A 23,172-nucleotide genomic window follows, 5' to 3' on the forward strand; every position below is an offset into this window, starting at 1 on the left:
GTAATAAAAAAGGTGCATTGCTCATAAGAATGTCTTACATTCAGATGAAATAGCTTTGCAGACTGGGAAAGGCTAGGGGTGGGTTTGAAAAAAATCTGAGACACAATTAACAATCATTGCACTGCTGCTTTGCAGCGCTACTGCACATTTGACTGTTCACTTCAAACAGCACTTTGGTGTGGATGCACTGTGTTACGGAAAAACTTACACAATGCAGCCAGAGCAAAGCTCTGTTTGAAGAGAAAAGTCTGATGTGGAGCAGCGCTGCAAAGTTAGAGTACTTAACAGCTACTGCATGTTCTTCTTTGGGGGGCAAAGGTAATTACTAGTGGACTTACCACCTTAAAGTGAATGTAAATTTTGATGCTAAAGTGGCCAGTTTATAAAAATTCGATTAAAAACAGGGAAACTTTAAATCATCAAAATTTACATTTCACTCGTCGTGAAAAAATACTTACCTTTTAAACTTGACAGCCACTCCAGCTTCCCGCGGTCGTCGAAAGCCATTTCTGACATCAGAAATGATGGATCGGTCACCCTCCAATCATGGCTTCCCCCCGGGGGAATCAGTGTGATTCGAAGCCGTGATTGGAGGAAGCCGGATTCCTCATTTTAGACCCAGGAAGAGGCTTTGCGACGGGCTGAGGAAAAAACAGGCACTTTAGCATCAAAATTTACATTCACTTTAAGAAAAAAAATAACTTTTTATGCATTCTCATTTATTGCAATGCTTAGGTGATTATATCAGAGATATTACCACTGTTTTGAACTCTGCTTCTCTTCAACTTAAAGGGACAGTCTAGGCCAAAATAAACTTTCATGATTCAGATAGAGCATTTAATTTTAAACAATTTTCCAATTTACTTTTATCACCAATTTTGCTTTTTTCTCTTGGTATTCTTAGTTGAAAGCTTAACCTAGGAGGTTCATATGCTAATTTCTTAGACCTTGAAGCCCACCTCTTTCAGATTGCATTTTAACAGTTTTTCACCACTAGAGGGTGTTAGTTCACGTATTTCATATAGATAACACTGTGCTCGTGCACGTGAAGTTATCTGGGAGCAGGCACTGATTGGCTAGACTGCAAGTCTGTCAAAAGAACTGAAAAAAGGGGCAGTTTGCAGAGGCTTAGATACAAGATAATCACAGAGGTTAAAAGTATATTAATATAACTGTGTTGGTTATGCAAAACTGGGGAATGGGTAATAAAGGGATTATCTATCTTTTAAAACAATAAAAATTCTGGTGTAGACTGTCCCTTTAAAAAGGGACAGTCTTCAGATTTGTTATTGTTTTAAAAAAAAAGATAATCCCTTTATTACCCATTCCCCAGTTTTGCATAACCAACACGGTTATAGTAATATACTTTATAGCTCTGTGATTACCTTATATCTAAGCCTCTGCAGACTTCCTCATTACCTCTTTTGGCAGACTTGCATTTTAGCCAATGTTGACTCCCAGGTAAATCCACAGGAGTGAGCACAAGGTTATTTATATGGCACACATTAACTAGTGCTGTCTATCTGTGAAAAAAAACAAAAAAAAACTGTCCAATACACAGATATGGAGGCGGTCTTCAAGGGCTTAGAAATCATATGAGCCTACCCAGGTTAATCACTCAACACAGAATACCAAGAGAACAAAACACATTTGATAAAAGTAAATTGAAAAGTTGTTTCAAATTGCATGCCCTATCTGAATCATGAAAAACATAATTTATGTAAGAACTTACCTGATAAATTAATTTCTTTCATATTAGCAAGAGTCCATGAGCTAGTGACGTATGGGATATACATTCCTACCAGGAGGGGCAAAGTTTCCCAAACCTTAAAATGCCTATAAATACACCCCTCACCACACCCACAATTCAGTTTAACGAATAGCCAAGAAGTGGGGTGATAAGAAAAAAGTGCGAAAGCATATAAAATAAGGAATTGGAATAATTGTGCTTTATACAAAAAAATCATAACCACCACAAAAAAGGGCGGGCCTCATGGACTCTTGCTAATATGAAAGAAATGAATTTATCAGGTAAGTTCTTACATAAATTATGTTTTCTTTCATGTAATTAGCAAGAGTCCATGAGCTAGTGACGTATGGGATAATGACTACCCAAGATGTGGATCTTTCCACGCAAGAGTCACTAGAGAGGGAGGGATAAAATAAAGACAGCCAATTCCTGCTGAAAATAATCCACACCCAAAATAAAGTTTAATGAAAAACATAAACAGAAGATTCAAACTGAAACCGCTGCCTGAAGTACTTTTCTACCAAAAACTGCTTCAGAAGAAGAAAATACATCAAAATGGTAGAATTTAGTAAAAGTATGCAAAGAGGACCAAGTGGCTGCTTTGCAAATCTGATCAACCGAAGCTTCATTCCTAAACGCCCAGGAAGTAGAAACTGACCTAGTAGAATGAGCTGTAATCCTTTGAGGCGGAGTTTTACCCGACTCGACATAGGCATGATGAATTAAAGATTTCAACCAAGATGCCAAAGAAATGGCAGAAGCTTTCTGGCCTTTTCTAGAACCGGAAAAGATAACAAATAGACTAGAAGTCTTTCGGAAAGACTTAGTAGCTTCAACATAATATTTCAAAGCTCTAACAACATCCAAAGAATGCAACGATTTCTCCTTAGAATTCTTAGGATTAGGACATAATGAAGGAACCACAATTTCTCTACTAATGTTGTTGGAATTCACAACCTTAGGTAAAAATTCAAAAGAGGTTCGCAACACCGCCTTATCCTGATGAAAAATCGGAAAAGGAGACTCACAAGAAAGAGCAGATAATTCAGAGACTCTTCTGGCAGAAGAGATCGCCAAAAGGAACAAAAAACTTTCCAAGAAAGTAATTTAATGTCCAATGAATGCATGGGTTCAAAAGGAGGAGCTTGAAGAGCCCCCAGAACTCCAAGGAGGAGAAATTGACTTAATGACAGGTTTTATACGAACCAAAGCTTGTACAAAACAATGAATATCAGGAAGATTAGCAATCTTTCTGTGAAAAAGAACAGAAAGAGCAGAGATTTGTCCTTTCAAAGAACTTGCGGATAAACCTTTATCTAAACCATCCTGAAGAAACTGTAAAATTCTCGGAATTCTAAAAGAATGCCAAGAAAAAAGATGAGAAAGACACCAAGAAATATAAGTCTTCCAGACTCTATAATATATCTCTCTGGATACAGATTTACGAGCCTGTAACATAGTATTAATCACAGAGTCAGAGAAACCTCTTTGACCAAGAATCAAGCGTTCAATCTCCATACCTTTAAATTTAAGGATTTGAGATCCTGATGGAAAAAAGGACCTTGTGACAGAAGGTCTGGTCTTAACGGAAGAGTCCACGGTTGGCAAGAGGCCATCCGGACAAGATCCGCATACCAAAACCTGTGAGGCCATGCCGGAGCTACCAGCAGAACAAACGAGCATTCCTTCAGAATCTTGGAGATTACTCTTGGAAGAAGAACTAGAGGCGGAAAGATATAGGCAGGATGATACTTCCAAGGAAGTGATAATGCATCCACTGCTTCCGCCTGAGGATCCCGGGATCTGGACAGATACCTGGGAAGTTTATTGTTTAGATGAGACGCCATCAGATCTATTTCTGGAAGCTCCCACATTTGAACAATCTGAAGAAATACCTCTGGGTGAAGAGACCATTCGCCCGGATGCAACGTTTGGCGACTGAGATAATCCGCTTCCCAATTGTCTATACCTGGGATATGAACCGCAGAGATTAGACAGGAGCTGGATTCCGCCCAAACCAGAATTCGAGATACTTCTTTCATAGCCAGAGGACTGTGAGTCCCTCCTTGATGATTGATGTATGCCACAGTTGTAACATTGTCTGTCTGAAAACAAATGAACGATTCTCTCTTCAGAAGAGGCCAAGACTGAAGAGCTCTGAAAATTGCACGGAGTTCCAAAATATTGATCGGTAATCTCACCTCCTGAGATTCCCAAACTCCTTGTGCCGTCAGAGATCCCCACACAGCTCCCCAACCTGTAAGACTTGCATCTGTTGAAATTATAGTCCAGGTCGGAAGAACAAAAGAAGCCCCCTGAATTAAACGATGGTGATCTGTCCACCACGTTAGAGAGTGTCGTACAATCGGTTTTAAAGATATTAATTGAGATATCTTTGTGTAATCTCTGCACCATTGATTCAGCATACAGAGCTGAAGAGGTCGCATGTGAAAACGAGCAAAGGGGATCGCGTCCGATGCAGCAGTCATAAGACCTAGAATTTCCATGCATAAGGCTACCGAAGGGAATGATCGTGACTGAAGGTTTCGACAAGCTGAAATCAATTTTAGACGTCTCTTGTCTGTCAAAGACAGAGTCATGGACACTGAATCTATCTGGAAACCCAGAAAGGTTACCCTTGTCTGAGGAATCAATGAACTTTTTAGTGAATTGATCCTCCAACCATGATCTTGAAGAAACAACACAAGTCGATTCGTATGAGATTCTGCTAAATGTAAAGACTGAGCAAGTACCAAGATATCGTCCAAATAAGGAAATCCCACAATACCCTGTTCTCCGATTACAGACAGAAGGGCACCGAGAACCTTTGTAAAAATTCTTGGAGCTGTAGCTAGGCCAAACGGCAGAGCCACAAACTGGTAATGCTTGTCCAGAAAAGAGAATCTCAGGAACTGATAATGATCTGGATGAATCGGAATATGCAGATATGCATCCTGTAAATCTATTGTGGACATATAATGCCCTTGCTGAACAAAAGGCAAGATAGTCCTTACAGTTACCATTTTGAACGTTGGTATCCTTACATAACGATTCAATATTTTTAGATCCAGAACTGGTCTGAAGGAATTCTCCTTCTTTGGTACAATGAAGAGATTTGAATAAAACCCCAGCCCTTGTTCCAGAACTGGAACTGGCATAATTACTCCAGCCAACTCTAGATCTGAAACACATTTCAGAAATGCTTGAGCTTTCACTGGATTTACTGGGACACGGGAAAGAAAAAAATCTCTTTGCAGGAGGTCTTATCTTGAAACCAATTCTGTACCCTTCTGAAACAATGTTCTGAATCCAAAGATTGAGACCTTATCTAAACGTTTAGAATTAGTATCAAGAGGACCAGAATCCTCAATTTCTAAAGCAATTAGTACTTCTTTAAGTAAAGAACGAATAAATTCCATTTTAAATAAATATGAAGATTTATCAGCATCAATCTCTGAGACAGAATCCTCTGAACCAGAAGAGTCATCAGAATCAGAATGATGATGTTCATTTAAAAATTCATCTGTATAAAGAGAAGTTTTAAAAGATTTTTTATGTTTACTAGAAGGAGGAATAACAGACATAGCCTTCTTGATGGATTCAGAAACAAAATCTCTTATGTTATCAGGAACATTCTGAACATTAGATGTTGATGGAACTGCAACAGGTAATGGTACATTACTAAAGGAAATATTATCTGCATTAACAAGTTTGTCATGACAATTAAAGGGACAGTCTACACCAGAATTTTTATTGTTTTAAAAGATAGATAATCCCTTTACTATCCATTCCCCAGTTTTGCATAACCAACACAGTTATATTAATATACTTTTAACCTCTGTGATTATCTTGTATCTAAGCCTCTGCAAACTGCCCCTATATTTCAGTTCTTTTGACAGACTTGCAGTTTAGCCAATCAGTGCCTGCTCCCAGATAACTTCACGTGCACGAGCACAGTGTGATCTATATGAAACATGTGAACTAATACCCTCTAGTGGTGAAAAACTGTTAAAATGCATTCTGAAAAGAGGTGGCCTTCAAGGTCTAAGAAATTAGCATATGTGAACCTCCTAGGTTAAGCTTTCAACTAAGAATACCAAGAGAACAAAGCAAAATTGGTGATAAAAGTAAATTGGAAAATGGTTTAAAATTACATGCTCTATCTGAATCATGAAAGTTTATTTTGGCCTAGACTGTCCCTTTAATACAAACAACAGCTGGAGGAATAGCTACCAAAAGTTTACAGCAGATACACTTAGCTTTGGTAGTTCCAGCACTAGACAGCGATTTTCCTGAAGTATCTTCTGACTCAGATGCAACTTGAGACATCTTGCAATATGTAAGAGAAAAAACAACATATAAAGCAAAATTGATCAAATTCCTTAAATGACAGTTTCAGGAATGGGAAAAAATGCCAATGAACAAGCTTCTAGCAACCAGAAGCAAAGAAAAAATGAGACTTAAATAATGTGGAGACAAAAGCGACGCCCATATTTTTTAGCGCCAAATAAGACGCCCACATTATTTGGCGCCTAAATTCTTTTTGGCGCCAAAACTGACGCCACGTCCGGAACGCCGACATTTTTGGCGCAAAAGAACGTCAAAAATGACGCAACTTCCGGCGACACGTATGACGCCGGAAACAGAATTTTTTTTTTTTTTTTTTTTTTTTTGCGGCAAAAAAGTCCGCGCCAAGAATGACGCAATAAAATGAAGCATTTTCAGCCCCCGCGAGCCTAACAGCCCACAGGGAAAAAAAGTCAAATTTTTAAGGTAAGAAAAATAATTGATTCAAGTGCATTATCCCAAATATGAAACTGACTGTCTGAAAATAAGGAATGTTGAACATCCTGAGTCAAGGCAAATAAATGTTTGAATACATATATTTAGAACTTTATAAACAAAGTGCCCAACCATAGCTTAGAGTGTCACAGAAAATAAGACTTACTTACCCCAGGACACCCATCTACATGTTTGTAGAAAGCCAAACCAGTACTGAAACGAAAATCAGCAGAGGTAATGGTATATATATATATAAGAGTATATCGTCGATCTGAAAAGGGAGGTAAGAGATGAATCTCTACGACCGATAACAGAGAACCTATGAAATAGACCCCGTAGAAGGAGATCACTGCATTCAAAATAGGCAATACTCTCCTCACATCCCTCTGACATTCACTGCACGCTGAGAGGAAAACCGGGCTCCAACCTGCTGCGGAGCGCATATCAACGTAGAATCTAGCACAAACTTACTTCACCACCTCCATAGGAGGCAAAGTTTGTAAAACTGAATTGTGGGTGTGGTGAGGGGTGTATTTATAGGCATTTTAAGGTTTGGGAAACTTTGCCCCTCCTGGTAGGAATGTATATCCCATACGTCACTAGCTCATGGACTCTTGCTAATTACATGAAAGAAATGTAATTTGGACTAGACTGTCCCTTTAAGAGACTGTGGAATAGAGCTAGAACAAAACAGTTGGTATGATTACATTATGAATCGGATTGTTTTGTTATTTTTTCTCATAAAACACTTAACTAAAAGATATTAAAAATAGTTTTGTAGATACTGGGTATTTAGTATGTAGTACATTTTTAAAAGGATACCTACAAGGTCAGCATATTTCTTGCACAGAGCTGCTAGTTTCTCCTCCGGACTACGAAGTGTATTCAAAGCTTGCATTAAAAGTAATACTTCTTTACCTACATATACATTTAAAAGAAAAGGAAAAAAAAAAAAGATTCAGATTTCTTTTTTTATATATCTTATTGGCTTTTACCAACTGCTACAAAAGCAAAATGTGTACCCCGATTTAAAAAGACGGTACACGAACTACAGAGGCATAGTATACATTGATGCAAATCACAGGTCTTTGTCCAAATTGTTTAACTTAAAATTCAAATTGCATATTAAAGATGGAGAAATATATATCAGTATGTTTGTTAATATGAATGTATTAAAAAACAAAATTTATGCTTAACAGATAAATTCCTTTCTTTCCTAGTAGGGAGAGTCCACGACTTCAATCATTACTGCTGGGAATATAATCACCTCGCCACCAGTAGGAGGCAAAGACACCCCAGACAAAAGCTTAAAATATCCCTCCCACTTCCCCTATTACGCCAGTCATTCGGCTGAGGGAACAAGGAAAAGCAGGAGAAACATTAGGGTATAGAGGTGCCAGAAGAAACTAATAACAGGGACACCACCTAAAACATATTACATGCGGGGTTGTGGACTCTCCCTGCCAGGAAAGAAAGGAATAATCTGGTAAGCATATATTTTGCTTTCTTTCCAAAGGCAGGGAGAGTCCACGACTTCATTCATTACTGTTGGGAACCAATACCCAAGCTCCATAGGACACTGAACGAAAACGGGAAACCCACTCCCCAGGGATGAAAGGATTGTCTGTGAGGAAGTCCACTTCCCAGTTGGATGTGAATCACGGAAAAAAGGTAGTTGTGAGATTCTGCCCATTGAAGAACTCGAGACACCTCCATCATTGGTGGTTGATGTAAGCCACCAAGGTTATATTGTCGATTGCAATCTTATATACCGGGCAGAATAGAGCTGGGACCATGCCCATAGAGCATTGTTAATCGCCCGAAGTTCCAAGATTTGATCAGAAGAGAAGATTCTTCTTGGGACCACATCCCCTGAGCCCTCTTGGGACCCAGACTGCACCCCAACCTGAGAGGCTAGCATTCGTAGTCACAATCTCCAAGGATGTCTCAAGAAGCATGTGCATAGGGCCAGGTGATCTTGACAGAGCCACCAAGAGAAAGTCTCTCGTCAGATTGTCCAGAACAATTTGTTGAGACAGGTTTAGGTGATCTTCGTTCCACTGCCATAGCATGCATAGTTGTTGAGTTCTGAGATGGAATCGGGCAAAAGGAATAATGTCCATTGAGGACACCTTGAGACCAATTACCTCCATGCACTGAGCCACTGAAGGATTTAGGGTGGTCTGAAGGGATAGACATGCCGCAAACAGCTTGGAACGTTTCTGAACTGTCAGAAAGATCTTCATGGATATTGAAATCGATGATAGTTCAGAGAAAAACAACCCTGGTACTAGGGAACTCTTTTCTAGATGTATCTTCCATCCGTGAGTTTGGAGAAGACACAGAAGAGACTCAGATATCAGACGTCTGATATCTTGCCAAAGGAAAAGATGGAGCTTGAACCAAGATATCGTCCAGGTACGGAGCTAGCGCGATACCCTGAGATCTGGCCACTGCTAGGAGAGCTTCAAAACCTTTGTGAAAATTCTGGTAGAGGTAGCAAAGCCAAAAGGCAAGGCTATGAACTGGAAATGTTGGCCCAGGAATGCGAACCTCAGAAACTGAAATTGATCCTTGTGAATCAGAACATGGAGGTATGCATCCTTTAAATCGATTGTGGTCATGAACTGTCCCCTCCTGGATTAAGGGAAGGATTGACCGGATAGTCTCCATTTTGAAGGAGGGGACCATGAGAAACTTGAGACATTTCAAGTCTAAAATTGGGCGATAAGCGCCCTGCTTTTTAGGAACTACAAAGAGGTTTGAGTAAAACCCCCGACCCCTTTCTGATGAGGGCACCTGGACAATTGCTCCCATGGAGATCACGAACACAGTCTAAAAAGGCTGCTCTTTTTGCTGGTCTTGAAGACAATCTTGAGAGAAGAAATCTGCCACTTGGGGGACAAAATTTGAACCTTATCTTGTAACCCTGGGGAAACAACATCTAATACCCAGGGATCCTGAACATCTTGGACCCAAGTCTCTAGGGAAAAAAAGACAGTCTGCCCCCTACTCGATCCGGATCGGCCATTCATGCAGATTTGTTATCTGTAGTCTTCTTGGCCTGTTTGGACTTGTTCCAGGACTGGTTGGGTTTCCAAGTACTCTTAGACTGTTCAGGTTTTGAGGAGGAATGAGTCTGCTGAGTTTTGCCTTAACGAAAATTAGAGGATTGGCAACCCTTAGATCTCGCCTTCTTATCCTGGGGAAAGAAAGCACCCTTCCCTCCTGTTACCATGGAAATGATGGAGTCCAGGCCTGGCCCGAACAAAATCTTTCCCTTGAATAGTAAGGATAAAGTCTCGTCTTAGATACCATATCTGCCGACCAAGACTTTAACCAAAGAGCTCTATGCAACAAGACAGCAAAACCTGAAGCCTTAGCATTCAGACAGACAATTTGCATATTAGCATCACAAATAAAGAAGTTGGCTATCTTTAGAGCCTTAATCCTGTCCTGTATATCCTCCATTAGGGATTAAATTTCAATTAATTCTGACAACAAATCACACCAGTAGGTAGCAGCACCTGCGTCTGCTAACACAGCTGTCACCGGCAGAAATAGAAGGCCCTTATGTTGGAACATCTTTCTTACATAGCTTTCCAATTTCCTGTCCATGGGAACTCTAAAAGAGGAGCTATCCTCTAGTAGTATGCTTGGCGAGACTAGAAATGGCCCCATCTACCTTAGGAGATAACACTAAACGTGATTCAGGGACCGGAAACAGCTTATTAAAAAAAGGTAGAAGGGGAGAAAGGAGTTCCAATCTTTTCCCATTCTCTTGAAATAATTTTCGCCATTCGTACAGGCACCAAGAAAGTTTCAGGAACCTACTTTTCATCATAGACCCTATCTAATTTAGGAATAATAGGTTCCTCAGGAAGTTTAGCGTCCGGAACCTCTACAGTAGACAATACTTCCTTCAAAAGAAAGAGAAGCTGCTCAACTTAATACATAAAATGTGGTTCCTCAGAGTAGGAGATTTAATTTCAGATACCTCTGACTCCGAAAGCTCACCCTCAGATGCAACAGAGGTTAGTTCATCCTCAGAAATGCGAGACAAGCTAGCCGACTCAGACTGAATCGAGGTATTAACCCCCAAGTCAGTGGTACTATGTTTAACCTTTCTCTTATGTTTTCCAGCTTTTAATGCAGCCGATACAGAAGATAGAAGCTGGGAAGTAAAATCTGTTGGTAAAAAATTACCTCCAGCCGAAGATAAAGGTGCGCCGCGGAGCACTGTGTGTCAGAGTGTTAAAAGGGGACTGCCGATGCAGAATAAGCATCTCATGGACAACTGAGTCCTGAGAGGTGGATGGCTCAGAGCGAATAAAAAGTACCAGGGGATAAACCAGATTTAGACTACTCCTTGGTTTTTAACACAGAACATATGCAGATAGAACAGAATTGTGCAGGTGCGCAAACCATAGTCTCTTCACAATACAAACATGCATTTGTTACAGTGATCGCTGAGAAAGAAACCTCTTAGGAGTTAATATCAGAATCCTCCATAGCGGGTAGAAGGTCTCAATATTGTTAGTGAAAAATGTAAGTTTTTTAGTGTGGCGCCTCTACCCTCAGCCTTGGCTGAGATACTCACCACCTCCTAGCTAGACAACCTGGACCGGAATGAAGTTGGATCTCTCCCAAACCCTGCAGCGAAACTCTGTATGCTGATCACTACACAGGAGCAATTTCCGACCAGCCTCAGAGAAAAATTGTGCCCTTGTCACATGGTGCGCATCCAGAAATCGCCCCCAGCTAGTAGAGAAACCGAGCAAAGCTGAATATCAGCTGCGTAGTGGTATAATGGCCCCAGTAGGAAACTTCTTCCAAACTGAACTGCATCATCTATCTGCGTCCTCATGAACCAAAAATACAAAAACAAAAAAAACAACCTTACACACGTGCTCCGTTTGGTAAGGAACTAAGCAGCACATATAAATTAGTAACAACAGCTCAATATAACAAGAGCCTTCTTATATAAAACAGTTATTAAAAGTCCCCAAATCCAAAAGAGGAATAAAAAGTATCACACTGAACCGTTTGCTTAAAATGTCCCTATAACCTCAGGGAATTTGCAGCCCTTCTAGGCATAATCCCTAAAAGTAAAATAAAGGACTTACCCTCCAGGATCAAAGCTGTGGAGCAGGCACAGCGTCTCAAGGTCTGACAGTCTCACCAAACACATCTGACAGGGGCCTGAAGAGAAGGGGAAACTGTAAAACGTTACCACTGATTTCCCAGGAGGTGATAGCTTTAATTCTTAGATAGTGGTCAGAGATCGTTCCCTGAGACATCTAGAGCTAACTTTCACTACATCTCTCACTGAGAGGATTACATGGTTACTCAAACACCCCAGTCCACACTTGAAGGGAAAAACAAAAAAACTGAATTTATGCTTACCTGATAAATTACTTTCTCTTACGGTGTATCCAGTCCACAGATTCATCCTTACTTGTGGGATACCAATACCAAAGCTTTAGGACACGGATGAAGGGAAGGAACAAGTCAGGTAACCTAAACGGAAGGCACCACTGCTTGCAAAACCTGTCTCCCAAAAACAGCCTCCGAAGAAGCAAAAATATCAAATTTGTAAAATTTAGCAAATGTATGCAGTGAAGACCAAGTTGCTGCCTTACAAATCTGTTCCACAGAAGCCTCATTCTTGAAAACCCATGTGGAAGCCACAGCTCTAGTGGAATGAGCTGTAACTCGTTCAGGAGGCTGCTGTCCAGCAGTCTCATAAGCCAATCGGATGATGCTTTTCAGCCAGAAGGAAAGAGAGGTAGCAGTCGCTTTCTGACCTCTCCTCTTACCAGAATAGACAACAAACAAGGATGATGTTAGTCTGAAATCCTTAGTTGCCTTTAAATAGAATTTTAAAGCACGAACCACATCAAGATTGTGTAACAGTCGTTCCTTCTTAGAAACTGGATTAGGACACAGAGAAGGAACAATGATTTCCTGGTTAATAATCTTATTAGAAACCACTTTTGGAAGGAAACCAGGTTTGGTACGCAAAACAACCTTATCTGCATGGAACACCAGATAGGGTGAATTACACTGCAAAGCAGACAATTCAGAAACTCTTCGAGCAGAAGAAATAGCTACCAAAAACAAAACTTTCCAAGATAATAACTTAATATCTATGGAATGTAAAGGTTCAAACGGAACCCCTTGAAGAACTGAAAGAACTAAATTTAAACCGTTCACAGTATCGTCCTCCTATGTAGGTGCGCTCAGGAAGCAAACGATGATGGTGGTCGACAGTTTCCGAAGTGTAGAAACCAGGCTGCTCTTCCGATAATAGACAAGGTAAGTGGTATCTGTAGCGAAGGAAAGAAGGCGCCAAATAGGGTGATATCGCTACAAACAAATTTGATGGCAAAGTGATATAGGTTATTACTCACAAGCCGGGCGGCACTGGATTGTGCCTTCACAAGCAGACCGGGACTTCAGCGTCGCCCGGAAGACCAACCAAGGCAATACCCAATCAACGGTCAGGAACACGCTACCAACAGCCAATAAGGACCCAAAGTGGTAACACACCTTCCTTTCGAAATCCACGGGTCTCTGCACTCTCAGCTGGGGATAGATTGTACACCACAGATGCCGGGAAATTCCTCCGATTCCTCGGTAGTGGTGAAGGAAATAAAATAGTGGATAAAGGGGAGAACATCCTCCAGCAGGATATGTAAAAACTAGTTTATTAAAATGTTTTTAAAAGCAACGCGTTTCTCGGCTACACAGCCGTTTCATCAGGATATATATATATATATATATATATATATATATATATATATATATATATATATATATATATATATACATACACACACACATATATATACATATATATATATACACATATATATATATATACACACGCCTGAACGTCTGGTACAGCTGCCAGACGCTTGTGTAACAGGATAGACAGAGCAGATATCTGTCCCTTTAAGGAACTAGCTGACAAACCTTTCTCCAAACCTTCTTGGAGAAAAGACAATATCCTTGGAATCCTAACCTTACTCCACGAGTAACCCTTGGATTCGCACCAACAAAGATATTTCCGCCATATCTTATGGTAAATTTTCCTAGTGACAGGCTTTCTGGCCTGGATCAGAGTATCTATAACCGATTCAGAGAACCCACGCTTAACTAGAATTAAGCGTTCAATCTCCAAGCAGTCAGTTGCAGAGAAACTAGATTTGGGTGCTTGAATGAACCCTGAATTAGAAGATCCTGCCTCGATGGCAGTTTCCATGGTGGAACCGATGACATGTTCACTAGGTCTGCATACCAAGTCCTGCGTGGCCACGCAGGCGCTATCAGAATTACCGAAACCTTCTCCTGTTTGATTCTGGCAACTAGCCGAGGGAGAAGAGGAAACGGTGGGAAGACATAAGCTAGACTGAATGACCAAGGCGCTACTAAAGCATCTATCAATGCCGCCTTTGGATCCCTGGACCTGGATCCGTAAAGGGGAAGTTTGGTGTTCTGACGGGACGCCATCAGATCCAATTCTGGAATGCCCCATAGCTGGGTCAACTGAGCAAAAACCTCCGGGTGGAGTTCCCACTCCCCCGGATGGAAAGTCTGACGACTCAGAAAATCCGCCTCCCAGTTGTCTACTCCTGGGATGTGAATTGCAGATAGATGGCAGGAGTGATCCTCCGCCCATTTGATGATCTTGGTTACTTCCTTCATCGCTAGGGAACTCTTTGTTCCTCCCTGATGATTGATGTACGCTAGTCATGATGTTGTCCGACTGAAATCTGATGAATTTGGCGTCCTCTAGTTGAGGCCATGCCTGGAGAATATTGAATATCGCTCTCAGTTCCAAAATGTTTATTGGGAGAAGAGATTCTTCCCGAGACCATAAACCCTGAGCTTTCAGGTAGTCCCAGACCGCACCCCAGCCTAACAGACTGGCATCGGTCGTGACAATGATCCACTCCGGTCTGCGGAAGCTCATTCCCTGAGACAGGTGATCCTGAGACAACCACCAGAGAAGAGAGTCCCTGGTTTTCTGGTCCATTTGTAATTGAGGAGACAAATCTGCATAATCCCCATTCCACTGTTTGAGCATACACAGTTGCAGTGGTCTTAGATGAATTCGGGCAAAAGGGACAACGTCCATTGCCGCAATCATTAAACCGATTACCTCCATGCACTGAGCCACAGAAGGCTGAGGAATGGAATGAAGAACTCGGCAAGTATTCAAAAGTTTTGACTTCCTTACCTCTGTCAGAAAGATTTTCATTTCTACCGAGTCAATTATTGTTCCCAGGAAGGGAACCCTTGTGAACGGGGACAGAGAACTTTTTTCAACGTTCACCTTCCACCCGTGAGACCTTAGAAAGGCCAGAACAATGTCCGTATAAGCCTTGGCTCTGTGAAAAGACGCCTGTATTAAGAAGTCGTCTAGGTAAGGTGCTACTGCAATGCCCCGCGGTCTTAGTACCGCTAGAAGGGACCCTAGCACCTTTGTGAAAATTCTGGGAGCGGTGGCCAACCCGAAAGGAAGGGCCACGAACTGGTAATGCTTGTCCAGAAAGGCGAACCGTAGGAACTGATGGTGATCTTTGTGGATAGGAATATGTAGATACACATCCTTTAGATCCACTGTAGTCATATATTGACCTTCCGGGATCATCGGCAAGAATGTCCGAATGGTTTCCATCTTGAAAGACGGAACTCTGAGGAATTTGTTTAGAATTTTTAGATCCAGGATTGGCCTGAAAGTTCCTTCCTTTTTGGAAACTACAAACAGGTTTGAGTAAAATCCCAGTCCTTGTTCTGCAATTGGAACTGGATATATCACTCCCATCTTTAGAAGATCTTCTACACAGCGTAAGAACGCCTGTGTCTTTGTCTGGTCTGAAGACAAACGAGAAATGTGGAACCTTCCCCTTGGGGGAGAGTCCTTGAATTCTAAAAGATACCCCTGAGCAACAATTTCTAACGCCCAGGGATCTGGAACATCTCTTGCCCAAGCTTCAGCAAAGATAGAAAGTCTGCCCCCTACTAGATCCGGTCCCGGATCGGGGGCTACCCCTTCATGCTGTCTTGGTATCAGGTGCAGGCTTCTTGGCCTGTTTACCCTTGTTCCAGCCCTGCAAGGGTTTCCAGGTTGCTTTGGGCTGTGAAGAGTTACCCTTCTGCTTTGCGACAGCAGAGGTTGAAGCAGGTCCGCTCCTGAAGTTGCGAAAGGAGCGAAAAACAATTTATGCTTACCTGATAAATTACTTTCTCCAACGGTGTGTCCGGTCCACGGCGTCATCCATTACTTGTGGGAAATGTTCTCCCCCACAGGGAAAGGCAAGGAGAGCACACAGCAAGAGCTGTCCATATAGCTCCCCCTCTGGCTCCGCCCCCCAGTCATTCGACCGACGGTTAGGAGAAAAAGGAGAAAATATAGGGTGCCGTGGTGACTGTAGTGTATAAAGAAAAAAATTTTCAACCTGATTAAAAAAACCAGGGCGGGCCGTGGACCGGACACACTGTTGGAGAAAGTAATTTATCAGGTAAGCATAAATTCTGTTTTCTCCAACATTGGTGTGTCCGGTCCACGGCGTCATCCATTACTTGTGGGAACCAATACCAAAGCTTTAGGACACGGATGAAGGGAGGGAGCAAATCAGGTTACCTAAACAGAAGGCACCACGGCTTGCAAAACCCTTTCTCCCAAAAACAGCCTCCGAAGAAGCAAAAATATCAAATTTGTAGAATTTGGCAAAAGTGTGCAGAGAAGACCAAGTCGCTGCCTTACATATCTGGTCAACAGAAGCCTCGTTCTTATAGGCCCATGTGGAAGCCACAGCCCTAGTAGAGTGAGCTGTGATACGGTCAGGAGGCTGCCGTCCGGCAGTCTCATAAGCCAAGCGGATAATGCTTTTCAGCCAGAAAGAGAGAGAGGTAGCAGTAGCTTTTTGACCTCTCCTCTTACCAGAGTAAACGACAAACAAGGATGAGGTTTGTCTAAAATCTTTTGTTGCTTCTAAATAGAACTTTAAAGCACGAACAACATCTAAATTGTGTAATAAACGCTCCTTCTTTGAAACTGGATTCGGACACAAAGAAGGAACAACTATTTCCTGGTTGATGTTCTCGTTGGAAACAACTTTTGGAAGAAAACCAGGCTTAGTACGCAAAACAACCTTATCTGAATGGAACACCAGATAGGGTGGATCACACTGCAAAGCAGATAATTCAGAAACTCTTCTAGCAGAAGAAATAGCAAACAAAAACAGAACTTTCCAAGATAGTAACTTAATATCTATGGAATGTAAAGGTTCAAACGGAACCCCTTGAAGAACTGAAAGAACTAAATTTAGACTCCAAGGAGGAGTCATGGGTCTGTAAACAGGCTTGATTCTAACCAAAGCCTGAACAAAAGCTTGTACATCTGGCAAAGCTGCCAGTCGTTTGTGCAACAAGACCGATAATGCAGAAATCTGTCCTTTTAGAGAACTAGCTGACAATCCTTTATCCAAACCTTCTTGGAGAAAGGAGAGAATCTTTGGAATTTTAATCTTACTCCAGGAGAATCCTTTGGATTCACACCAACAGATATATTTTTTCCATATTTTATGGTAAATCCTTCTAGTCACAGGTTTTCTGGCTTGGACCAGAGTATCAATCACAGAATTTGAAAACCCACGCTTGGATAAAATCAAGCGTTCAATTTCCAAGCAGTCAGCTGCAGAGAAACTAGATTGGGATGTTCGAATGGACCTTGTACTAGAAGGTCCTGTCTCAAAGGTAGCTTCCATGGTGGAGAAGATGACATATTCACCAGGTCTGCATACCAAGTCCTGCGTGGCCACGCAGGAGCTATCAGAATCACTGAGGCCTTCTCCTGTTTGATCCTGGCTATGAGCCTGGGGAGGAGAGGAAACGGTGGAAACACATATGCTAGGTTGAACGACCAAGGCGCCACTAATGCATCCACTAGAGTCGCCTTGGGATCCCTGGATCTGGACCCGTAGCAAGGAATCTTGAAGTTCTAACGGGACGCCATTAGATCCATGTCTGGAATGCCCCATAATTGGGTTAACTGAGCAAAGACCTCCGGATGGAGTTCCCACTCCCCCGGATAGAAAGTCTGACGACTCAAATAGTCCGCCTCCCAGTTGTCTACTCCTGGGATGTGAATAGCAGATAGATGGCAGGAGTGATTCTCTGCCCATTGGATTATCTTGGTTACTTCCTTCATCGCTAGGGAACTCTTTGTTCCCCCCTGATGATTGATGTACGCAACAGTCGTTATGTTGTCCGACTGAAATCTTATGAACCTGGCTTCCGCTAGCTGAGGCCAAGCCAGGAGCGCATTGAATATAGCTCTTAGTTCCAAAATGTTTATCGGGAGAAGCGACTCTTCCCGCGACCATAGGCCCTGAGCTTTCAGAGAGTCCCAGACTGCGCCCCACCCCAAGAGGCTGGGGTCAGTCGTGACGATGACCCACTCCGGTCTGCGGAAACTCATTCCCTGAGACAGGTGATCCTGGGTCAACCACCAGAGAAGTGAGTCCCTAGTTACCTGGTCTACTTGAATTTGGGGAGACAAGTCTGTATAGTCCCCATTCCACTGATTGAGCATGCACAGCTGTAATGGTCTTAGATGAATTCGAGCAAAAGGAACCACATCCATTGCTGCGACCATTAGTCCTATTACTTCCATGCATTGAGCTATGGAGGGTTGAGAAATAGAGTGAAGAACTCGACAAGCTTTTAGAAGCTTTGTCTTTCTGACGTCTGTGAGAAAGATCTTCATTTCCACAGAATCAATTATTGTTCCCAGAAAAGGAACCCTTGTGGACGGTGACAGTGAACTTTTTTCTATGTTCACTTTCCACCCGTGAGATCTGAGAAAAGCCAACACAATGTCTGTATGAGCCCTCGCTTTGGAAAGAGACGACGCTTGGAATAGGATGTCGTCTAGATAAGGTGCTACAGCGATGCCCCTCGGTCTTAGGACCGCTAGAAGGGACCCTAGCACCTTTGTAAAAATTCTGGGAGCGGTGGCTAAACCGAATGGAAGAGCCACAAACTGGTAATGTTTGTCCAGAAAGGCGAACCTCAGGAACTGATGATGAGATTTGTGGATTGGGATATGCAGATACGCATCCTTCAGATCCACGGTAGTCAAAAAATTGACCCTGCTGGATTGTTGGTAAGATTGTCCGAATGGTTTCCATCTTGAAGGATGGAACTCTGAGGAACTTGTTTAATATCTTTAAATCCAGAATTGGCCTGAAAGTTCCCTCTTTTTTGGGAACCACAAACAGGTTTGAGTAAAACCCTAGACCTTGTTCCCCGGAGGGGACTGGGTTTATCACTCCCATCTTTGATAGGTCTCTTACACAATGTAAGAATGCCTGTTTCTTTATCTGGTCTGAAGATAAGCGAGACAGGTGGAACCTTCCCTTTGGAGGAAGTCCCTTGAATTCTAAAAGGTATCCCTTGGAAACTCTCTCTAGTGCCCAGGGATCCAGAACATCTCTTGCCCAAGCCTGAGCGAAGAGAGATAGTCTGCCCCCTACCAGATCCGGTCCCGGATCGGGGGCTACCCCTTCATGCTGTCTTGGTAGCAGCAGCAGGTTTCTTGGTTTGTTTACCCTTGTTCCAGCCTTGCATGGGCTTCCAAGCGGGTCTGGGCTGGGCCGCGTTACCTTCTTGTCTAGCGGCAGTGGAGTTATTAGCCGGTCCGTTCCTGAAATTGCGAAAGGAACGAAAATTAGACTTGTTCTTAGCCTTAAAAGGCCTATCCTGTGGGAGGGCATGGCCCTTACCCCCAGTGATGTCTGAAATAATTTCCTTCAATTCCGGCCCAAAAAGGGGTCTTACCCTTGAAAGGAATATTCAGTAACTTAGTCTTGGACGACACGTCTGCCAACCAGGATTTTAGCCAAAGCGCCCTCCGCGCTACTATAGCAAAACCTGAGTTTTTTTGTTTTTTTTTCGCCGCCAATTTCATTATTTGAAAGGCGGCATCCAATATAAAGGAATTAGCTAACTTTAATGCGTGAATTCTGTCCATGACTTCTTCATAGGAAGTCTCTTTCTGGAGCGACCTTTCTAGTTCTTCGAACCAAAAGGACGCCGCTGAAGTGACAGTAATAACACACGTAGCTGGTTGAAAGATGAACCCTTGCTGAACAAAAATCTTTTTAAGCAATCCTTCCAATTTTTTATCCATAGGATCTTTGAAAGCGCAGCTGTCCTCTATAGGAATAGTTGTGCGCTTCGCTAGTGTTGAAACAGCTCCCTCAACCTTCGGGACCGTTTGCCATGCGTCCCTTCTAGGGTCTACTATGGGAAACATTTTCTTAAATATAGGAGGTGGGGCAAAGGGTACACCTGGCTTCTCCCACTCCTTTTCCACTATGTTCGCTACCCTCTTAGGTATTGGAAAAGCGTCGTTGTGCACTGGGACCTCTAAAAATTTGTCCAATTTGCACAACTTCTCTGGTACTACCATGGAATCACAGTCATCCAGAGTAGCTAATACCTCCTTAAGCAAAGCGCGGAGATGTTCTAGCTTAAACTTAAATGCCACTAGATCAGGTTCTGCCTGTTGAGAAATTTTTCCTGAGTCTGAAATTTCACCCTCAGACAGCCCTTCCCTCACAGCCAATTCCGATTGATGTGAGGGTAAAATAGATAAGGCATCGTCAGCGTCTGATTGTTCATCCTTTTTATCTGTATTTAAAACTGAACAATCACGCTTTCTCTGAAAAACTGGCAGTTTGGATAAAAGATTTGCTATAGAATTATCCACTGCTGCTGATAATTGTTGCATAGAAATAAGCACTGGCGCGCTAGGTGTCGCCTGCGCGGGCAAAGCTGGTGTAGACACAGAAGGAGAGGATGTAGAGCTATCCCCACTACCTTCATTAGATAAATCATCTTGGGCAACATTATGAAAAATAAAAGAGCTGTCCTGATTTTGTTTGGACGCTATGGCGCAATTATCACAAACACTCGAAGGGGGAACCACATTTGTCTCTATACACACAGAACATAGGTTATCTGATGGAACAGACATGTTAAACAGATTTAGGCAGGCAAACAATGCAATAAAAACGATTTTAAACAAAAACGTTACTGTCTCTTTAAATAATAAAATGACACCTTTATTTCTGAATGTTCAAAAAACTATGAAGGCAATATACGATTTTTCTGAAATTTGGACCCCAGTGTCTTAATGCTTAGAAAGTATTGCACAGCAAATATGGAGACTCTAGCTCTTAAAACAAGCAAACCGGAGCTAATTGTTGGATTTAACCGTTTTATACACCACAATCACTGCTACAGCCTTGCTGCAGCTTTTTACCTTCCTTAGGGGTCACCATTCACAGAAAAAAGCCTTTTGGAGTCACTTTCTGAACCACAGGACCCTCTCACATGAATCTGCATGCACTGCCTTGAAATTCAACTGCACAGCTGAAGTGCCAAAATGAGGCTTCCTCCCTCAGCACACTAGAGTGAAGGGGCCTTCCTGACTAGATTTAGGTGTCTAAAACAAGCCAGATCAATAAAAAACGTTCCCAAGGCTTATAAAATATTTCAAATGGTATAATATTGTAATAAAAACCAATCGATTTAGCCCCTAACAGTGTCTACCAGCATAAAAAACAAAAAGGGGAAGCCTGTTATCTTTTTTGCTGAGGTGAAAGAAAAATGGCTTACCGTTTCCCCTGAGGGGAAAAATGACTGTCATCTAGCATTAGCCTGTGTTGTTAGAAGGAGACTAGTCATACCTGAAGCAGATGAGTCTGCAAACTGTTACCCCCAACTGAAGTTCTCTTGTTTCAACAGTCCTGCGTGGTAACAGTAATGGATTTTAGTTACTTGTGCTAAAATCATAGCCCTCTTAAACAGAAATCTTCATCACTTTTCTGTTATAGAGTAAATAGTACAAGCCAGCACTATTTTAAAATAACAAACTCTTGATAGAAGAATAAAAAACTACAACTAACACCACAAACTCCTCGCCATCCCCGTGGTAGATGCTACTTGTTCAGAGCGGCAAGGAGAATGACTGGGGGGCGGAGCCAGAGGGGGAGCTATATGGACAGCTCTTGCTGTGTGCTCTCCTTGCCTTTCCCTGTAGGGGAGAACATTTCCCACAAGTAATGGATGACGCCGTGGACCAGACACACCAATGTTGGAGAAATTAACCTTGTTTTTGGCCTTAAACGGTCTATCCTGCCGGAGGGCATGGCCCTTCCCCCAGTGATATCCGCGATAATTTCTTTCAACTCGGGACCAAAAAGGTTCTTCCCCTTGAAAGGAATGTTTAGTAACTTTATTTTTGACGACACGTCAGCCGACCATGATTTGAGCCAAAGCGCTCATCGCGCTATAATGGCAAAACCTGAATTTTTCGCCGCTAACTTAGCTAATTGGAAAGCGGCATCAGTGAAAAAAGAATTAGCTAGCTTTAGAGCATGAATTCTATCCATGACTTCGTCATATGAAGTCTCCCTCTGGAGCGACTCCTCCAGCGCCTCAAACCAAAAAGCCGCTGCAGTAGTTACAGGAATAATGCAGGCAATTGGTTGAAGAAGGAAACCTTGCTGAACAAACATTTCCTTCAGCAAACCTTCCAATTTTTTATCCATAGGGTCTTTGAAAGCACAACTGTCTTCTATTGGTATAGTTGTACGCTTAGCAAGTGTTGAAACTGCTCCCTCTACCTTAGGGACCGTCTGCCACACGTCCCGCCTGGGGTCATTTATGGGGAACATTTTCTTAAAGATAGGGGGGGGGGAAACAAAAAGGTACACCTGGTCTTTCCCACTCCCTAGTCACAATATCCGCCACCCTCTTCGGGATCGGAAACGCATCAGTGTATACAGGGACCTCTAAAAACCTGTCCATTTTACACAATTTTTCTGGGACCACCATGGGGTCACAATCATCCAGCGTAGCTAAAACCTCCTTAAGCAGGACGCGGAGGTGTTCCAGCTTAAATTTAAACGCTATAGAATCTGACTCTGCCCGCTGAGAAACTTTTCCTGTGTCAGAAATTTTTCCCTCAGACAGACCGTCCCTCACTGCCACTTCAGAGTGTTGTGAGGGTACTACAGATAAATCATCCAAAGCTTCTGATTGCTCATCTTCTGTTCTTAAAACTGAGCTATCATGCTTCTTTGGAAAAACTGGCAGTTTGGATAAAAATGCTGCAAGGGAATTATCCATGACTGCTGCTAATTGTTGTAAGGTAATAGGGGCCAATGCGCTAGAGGTACTAGGCATCGCTTGCGCGGGCGTAACTGGTGTCGACACATGGGGAGAGGAAGGAGGACTATCCTCGTTACCTTCCGTTAAAGAATCATCTTGGGCTACATTTTTAAGTGTCACTGCATGGTCTTTAAAATGTTTAGATACCTTAGCACACTTTAAAAACAAATGCAATGGGGGTACCGCCATGGCTTTTCAACACATCGAACAGGGTCTATCTGAAGGCTCAGACATGTTTGACAGACTTAGACAGCACTTAAATACAGTAAAAAACACTTTTTGAAAAAACGTTACTGTGCCTTTAAATAATAAAAAGCGCACACTTTTTTACCAAATCTCCAAAAAACATCCAATCTTTATGAAATTTTCACCACATGATCCTAATG

At 42.3% G+C, this 23,172-nt stretch overlaps 1 protein-coding gene across 1 annotated transcript in view; it reads right to left on the reverse strand.

Annotated features, from left to right (window-relative positions):
- Nucleotides 1–23,172, reverse strand: part of TXLNG (taxilin gamma) — a gene marked incomplete in the record, with an annotated part of 389,260 nt that overhangs the window by 249,624 nt on the left and 116,464 nt on the right. The window contains 1 exon segment of the mRNA XM_053707401.1: nucleotides 7,359–7,450. Within this exon segment, the coding sequence (XP_053563376.1) occupies nucleotides 7,359–7,450 (92 nt within the window).

This window comes from Bombina bombina, chromosome 3 (assembly GCF_027579735.1).
Source record: "Bombina bombina isolate aBomBom1 chromosome 3, aBomBom1.pri, whole genome shotgun sequence".
Taxonomy (NCBI): domain Eukaryota; kingdom Metazoa; phylum Chordata; class Amphibia; order Anura; family Bombinatoridae; genus Bombina; species Bombina bombina.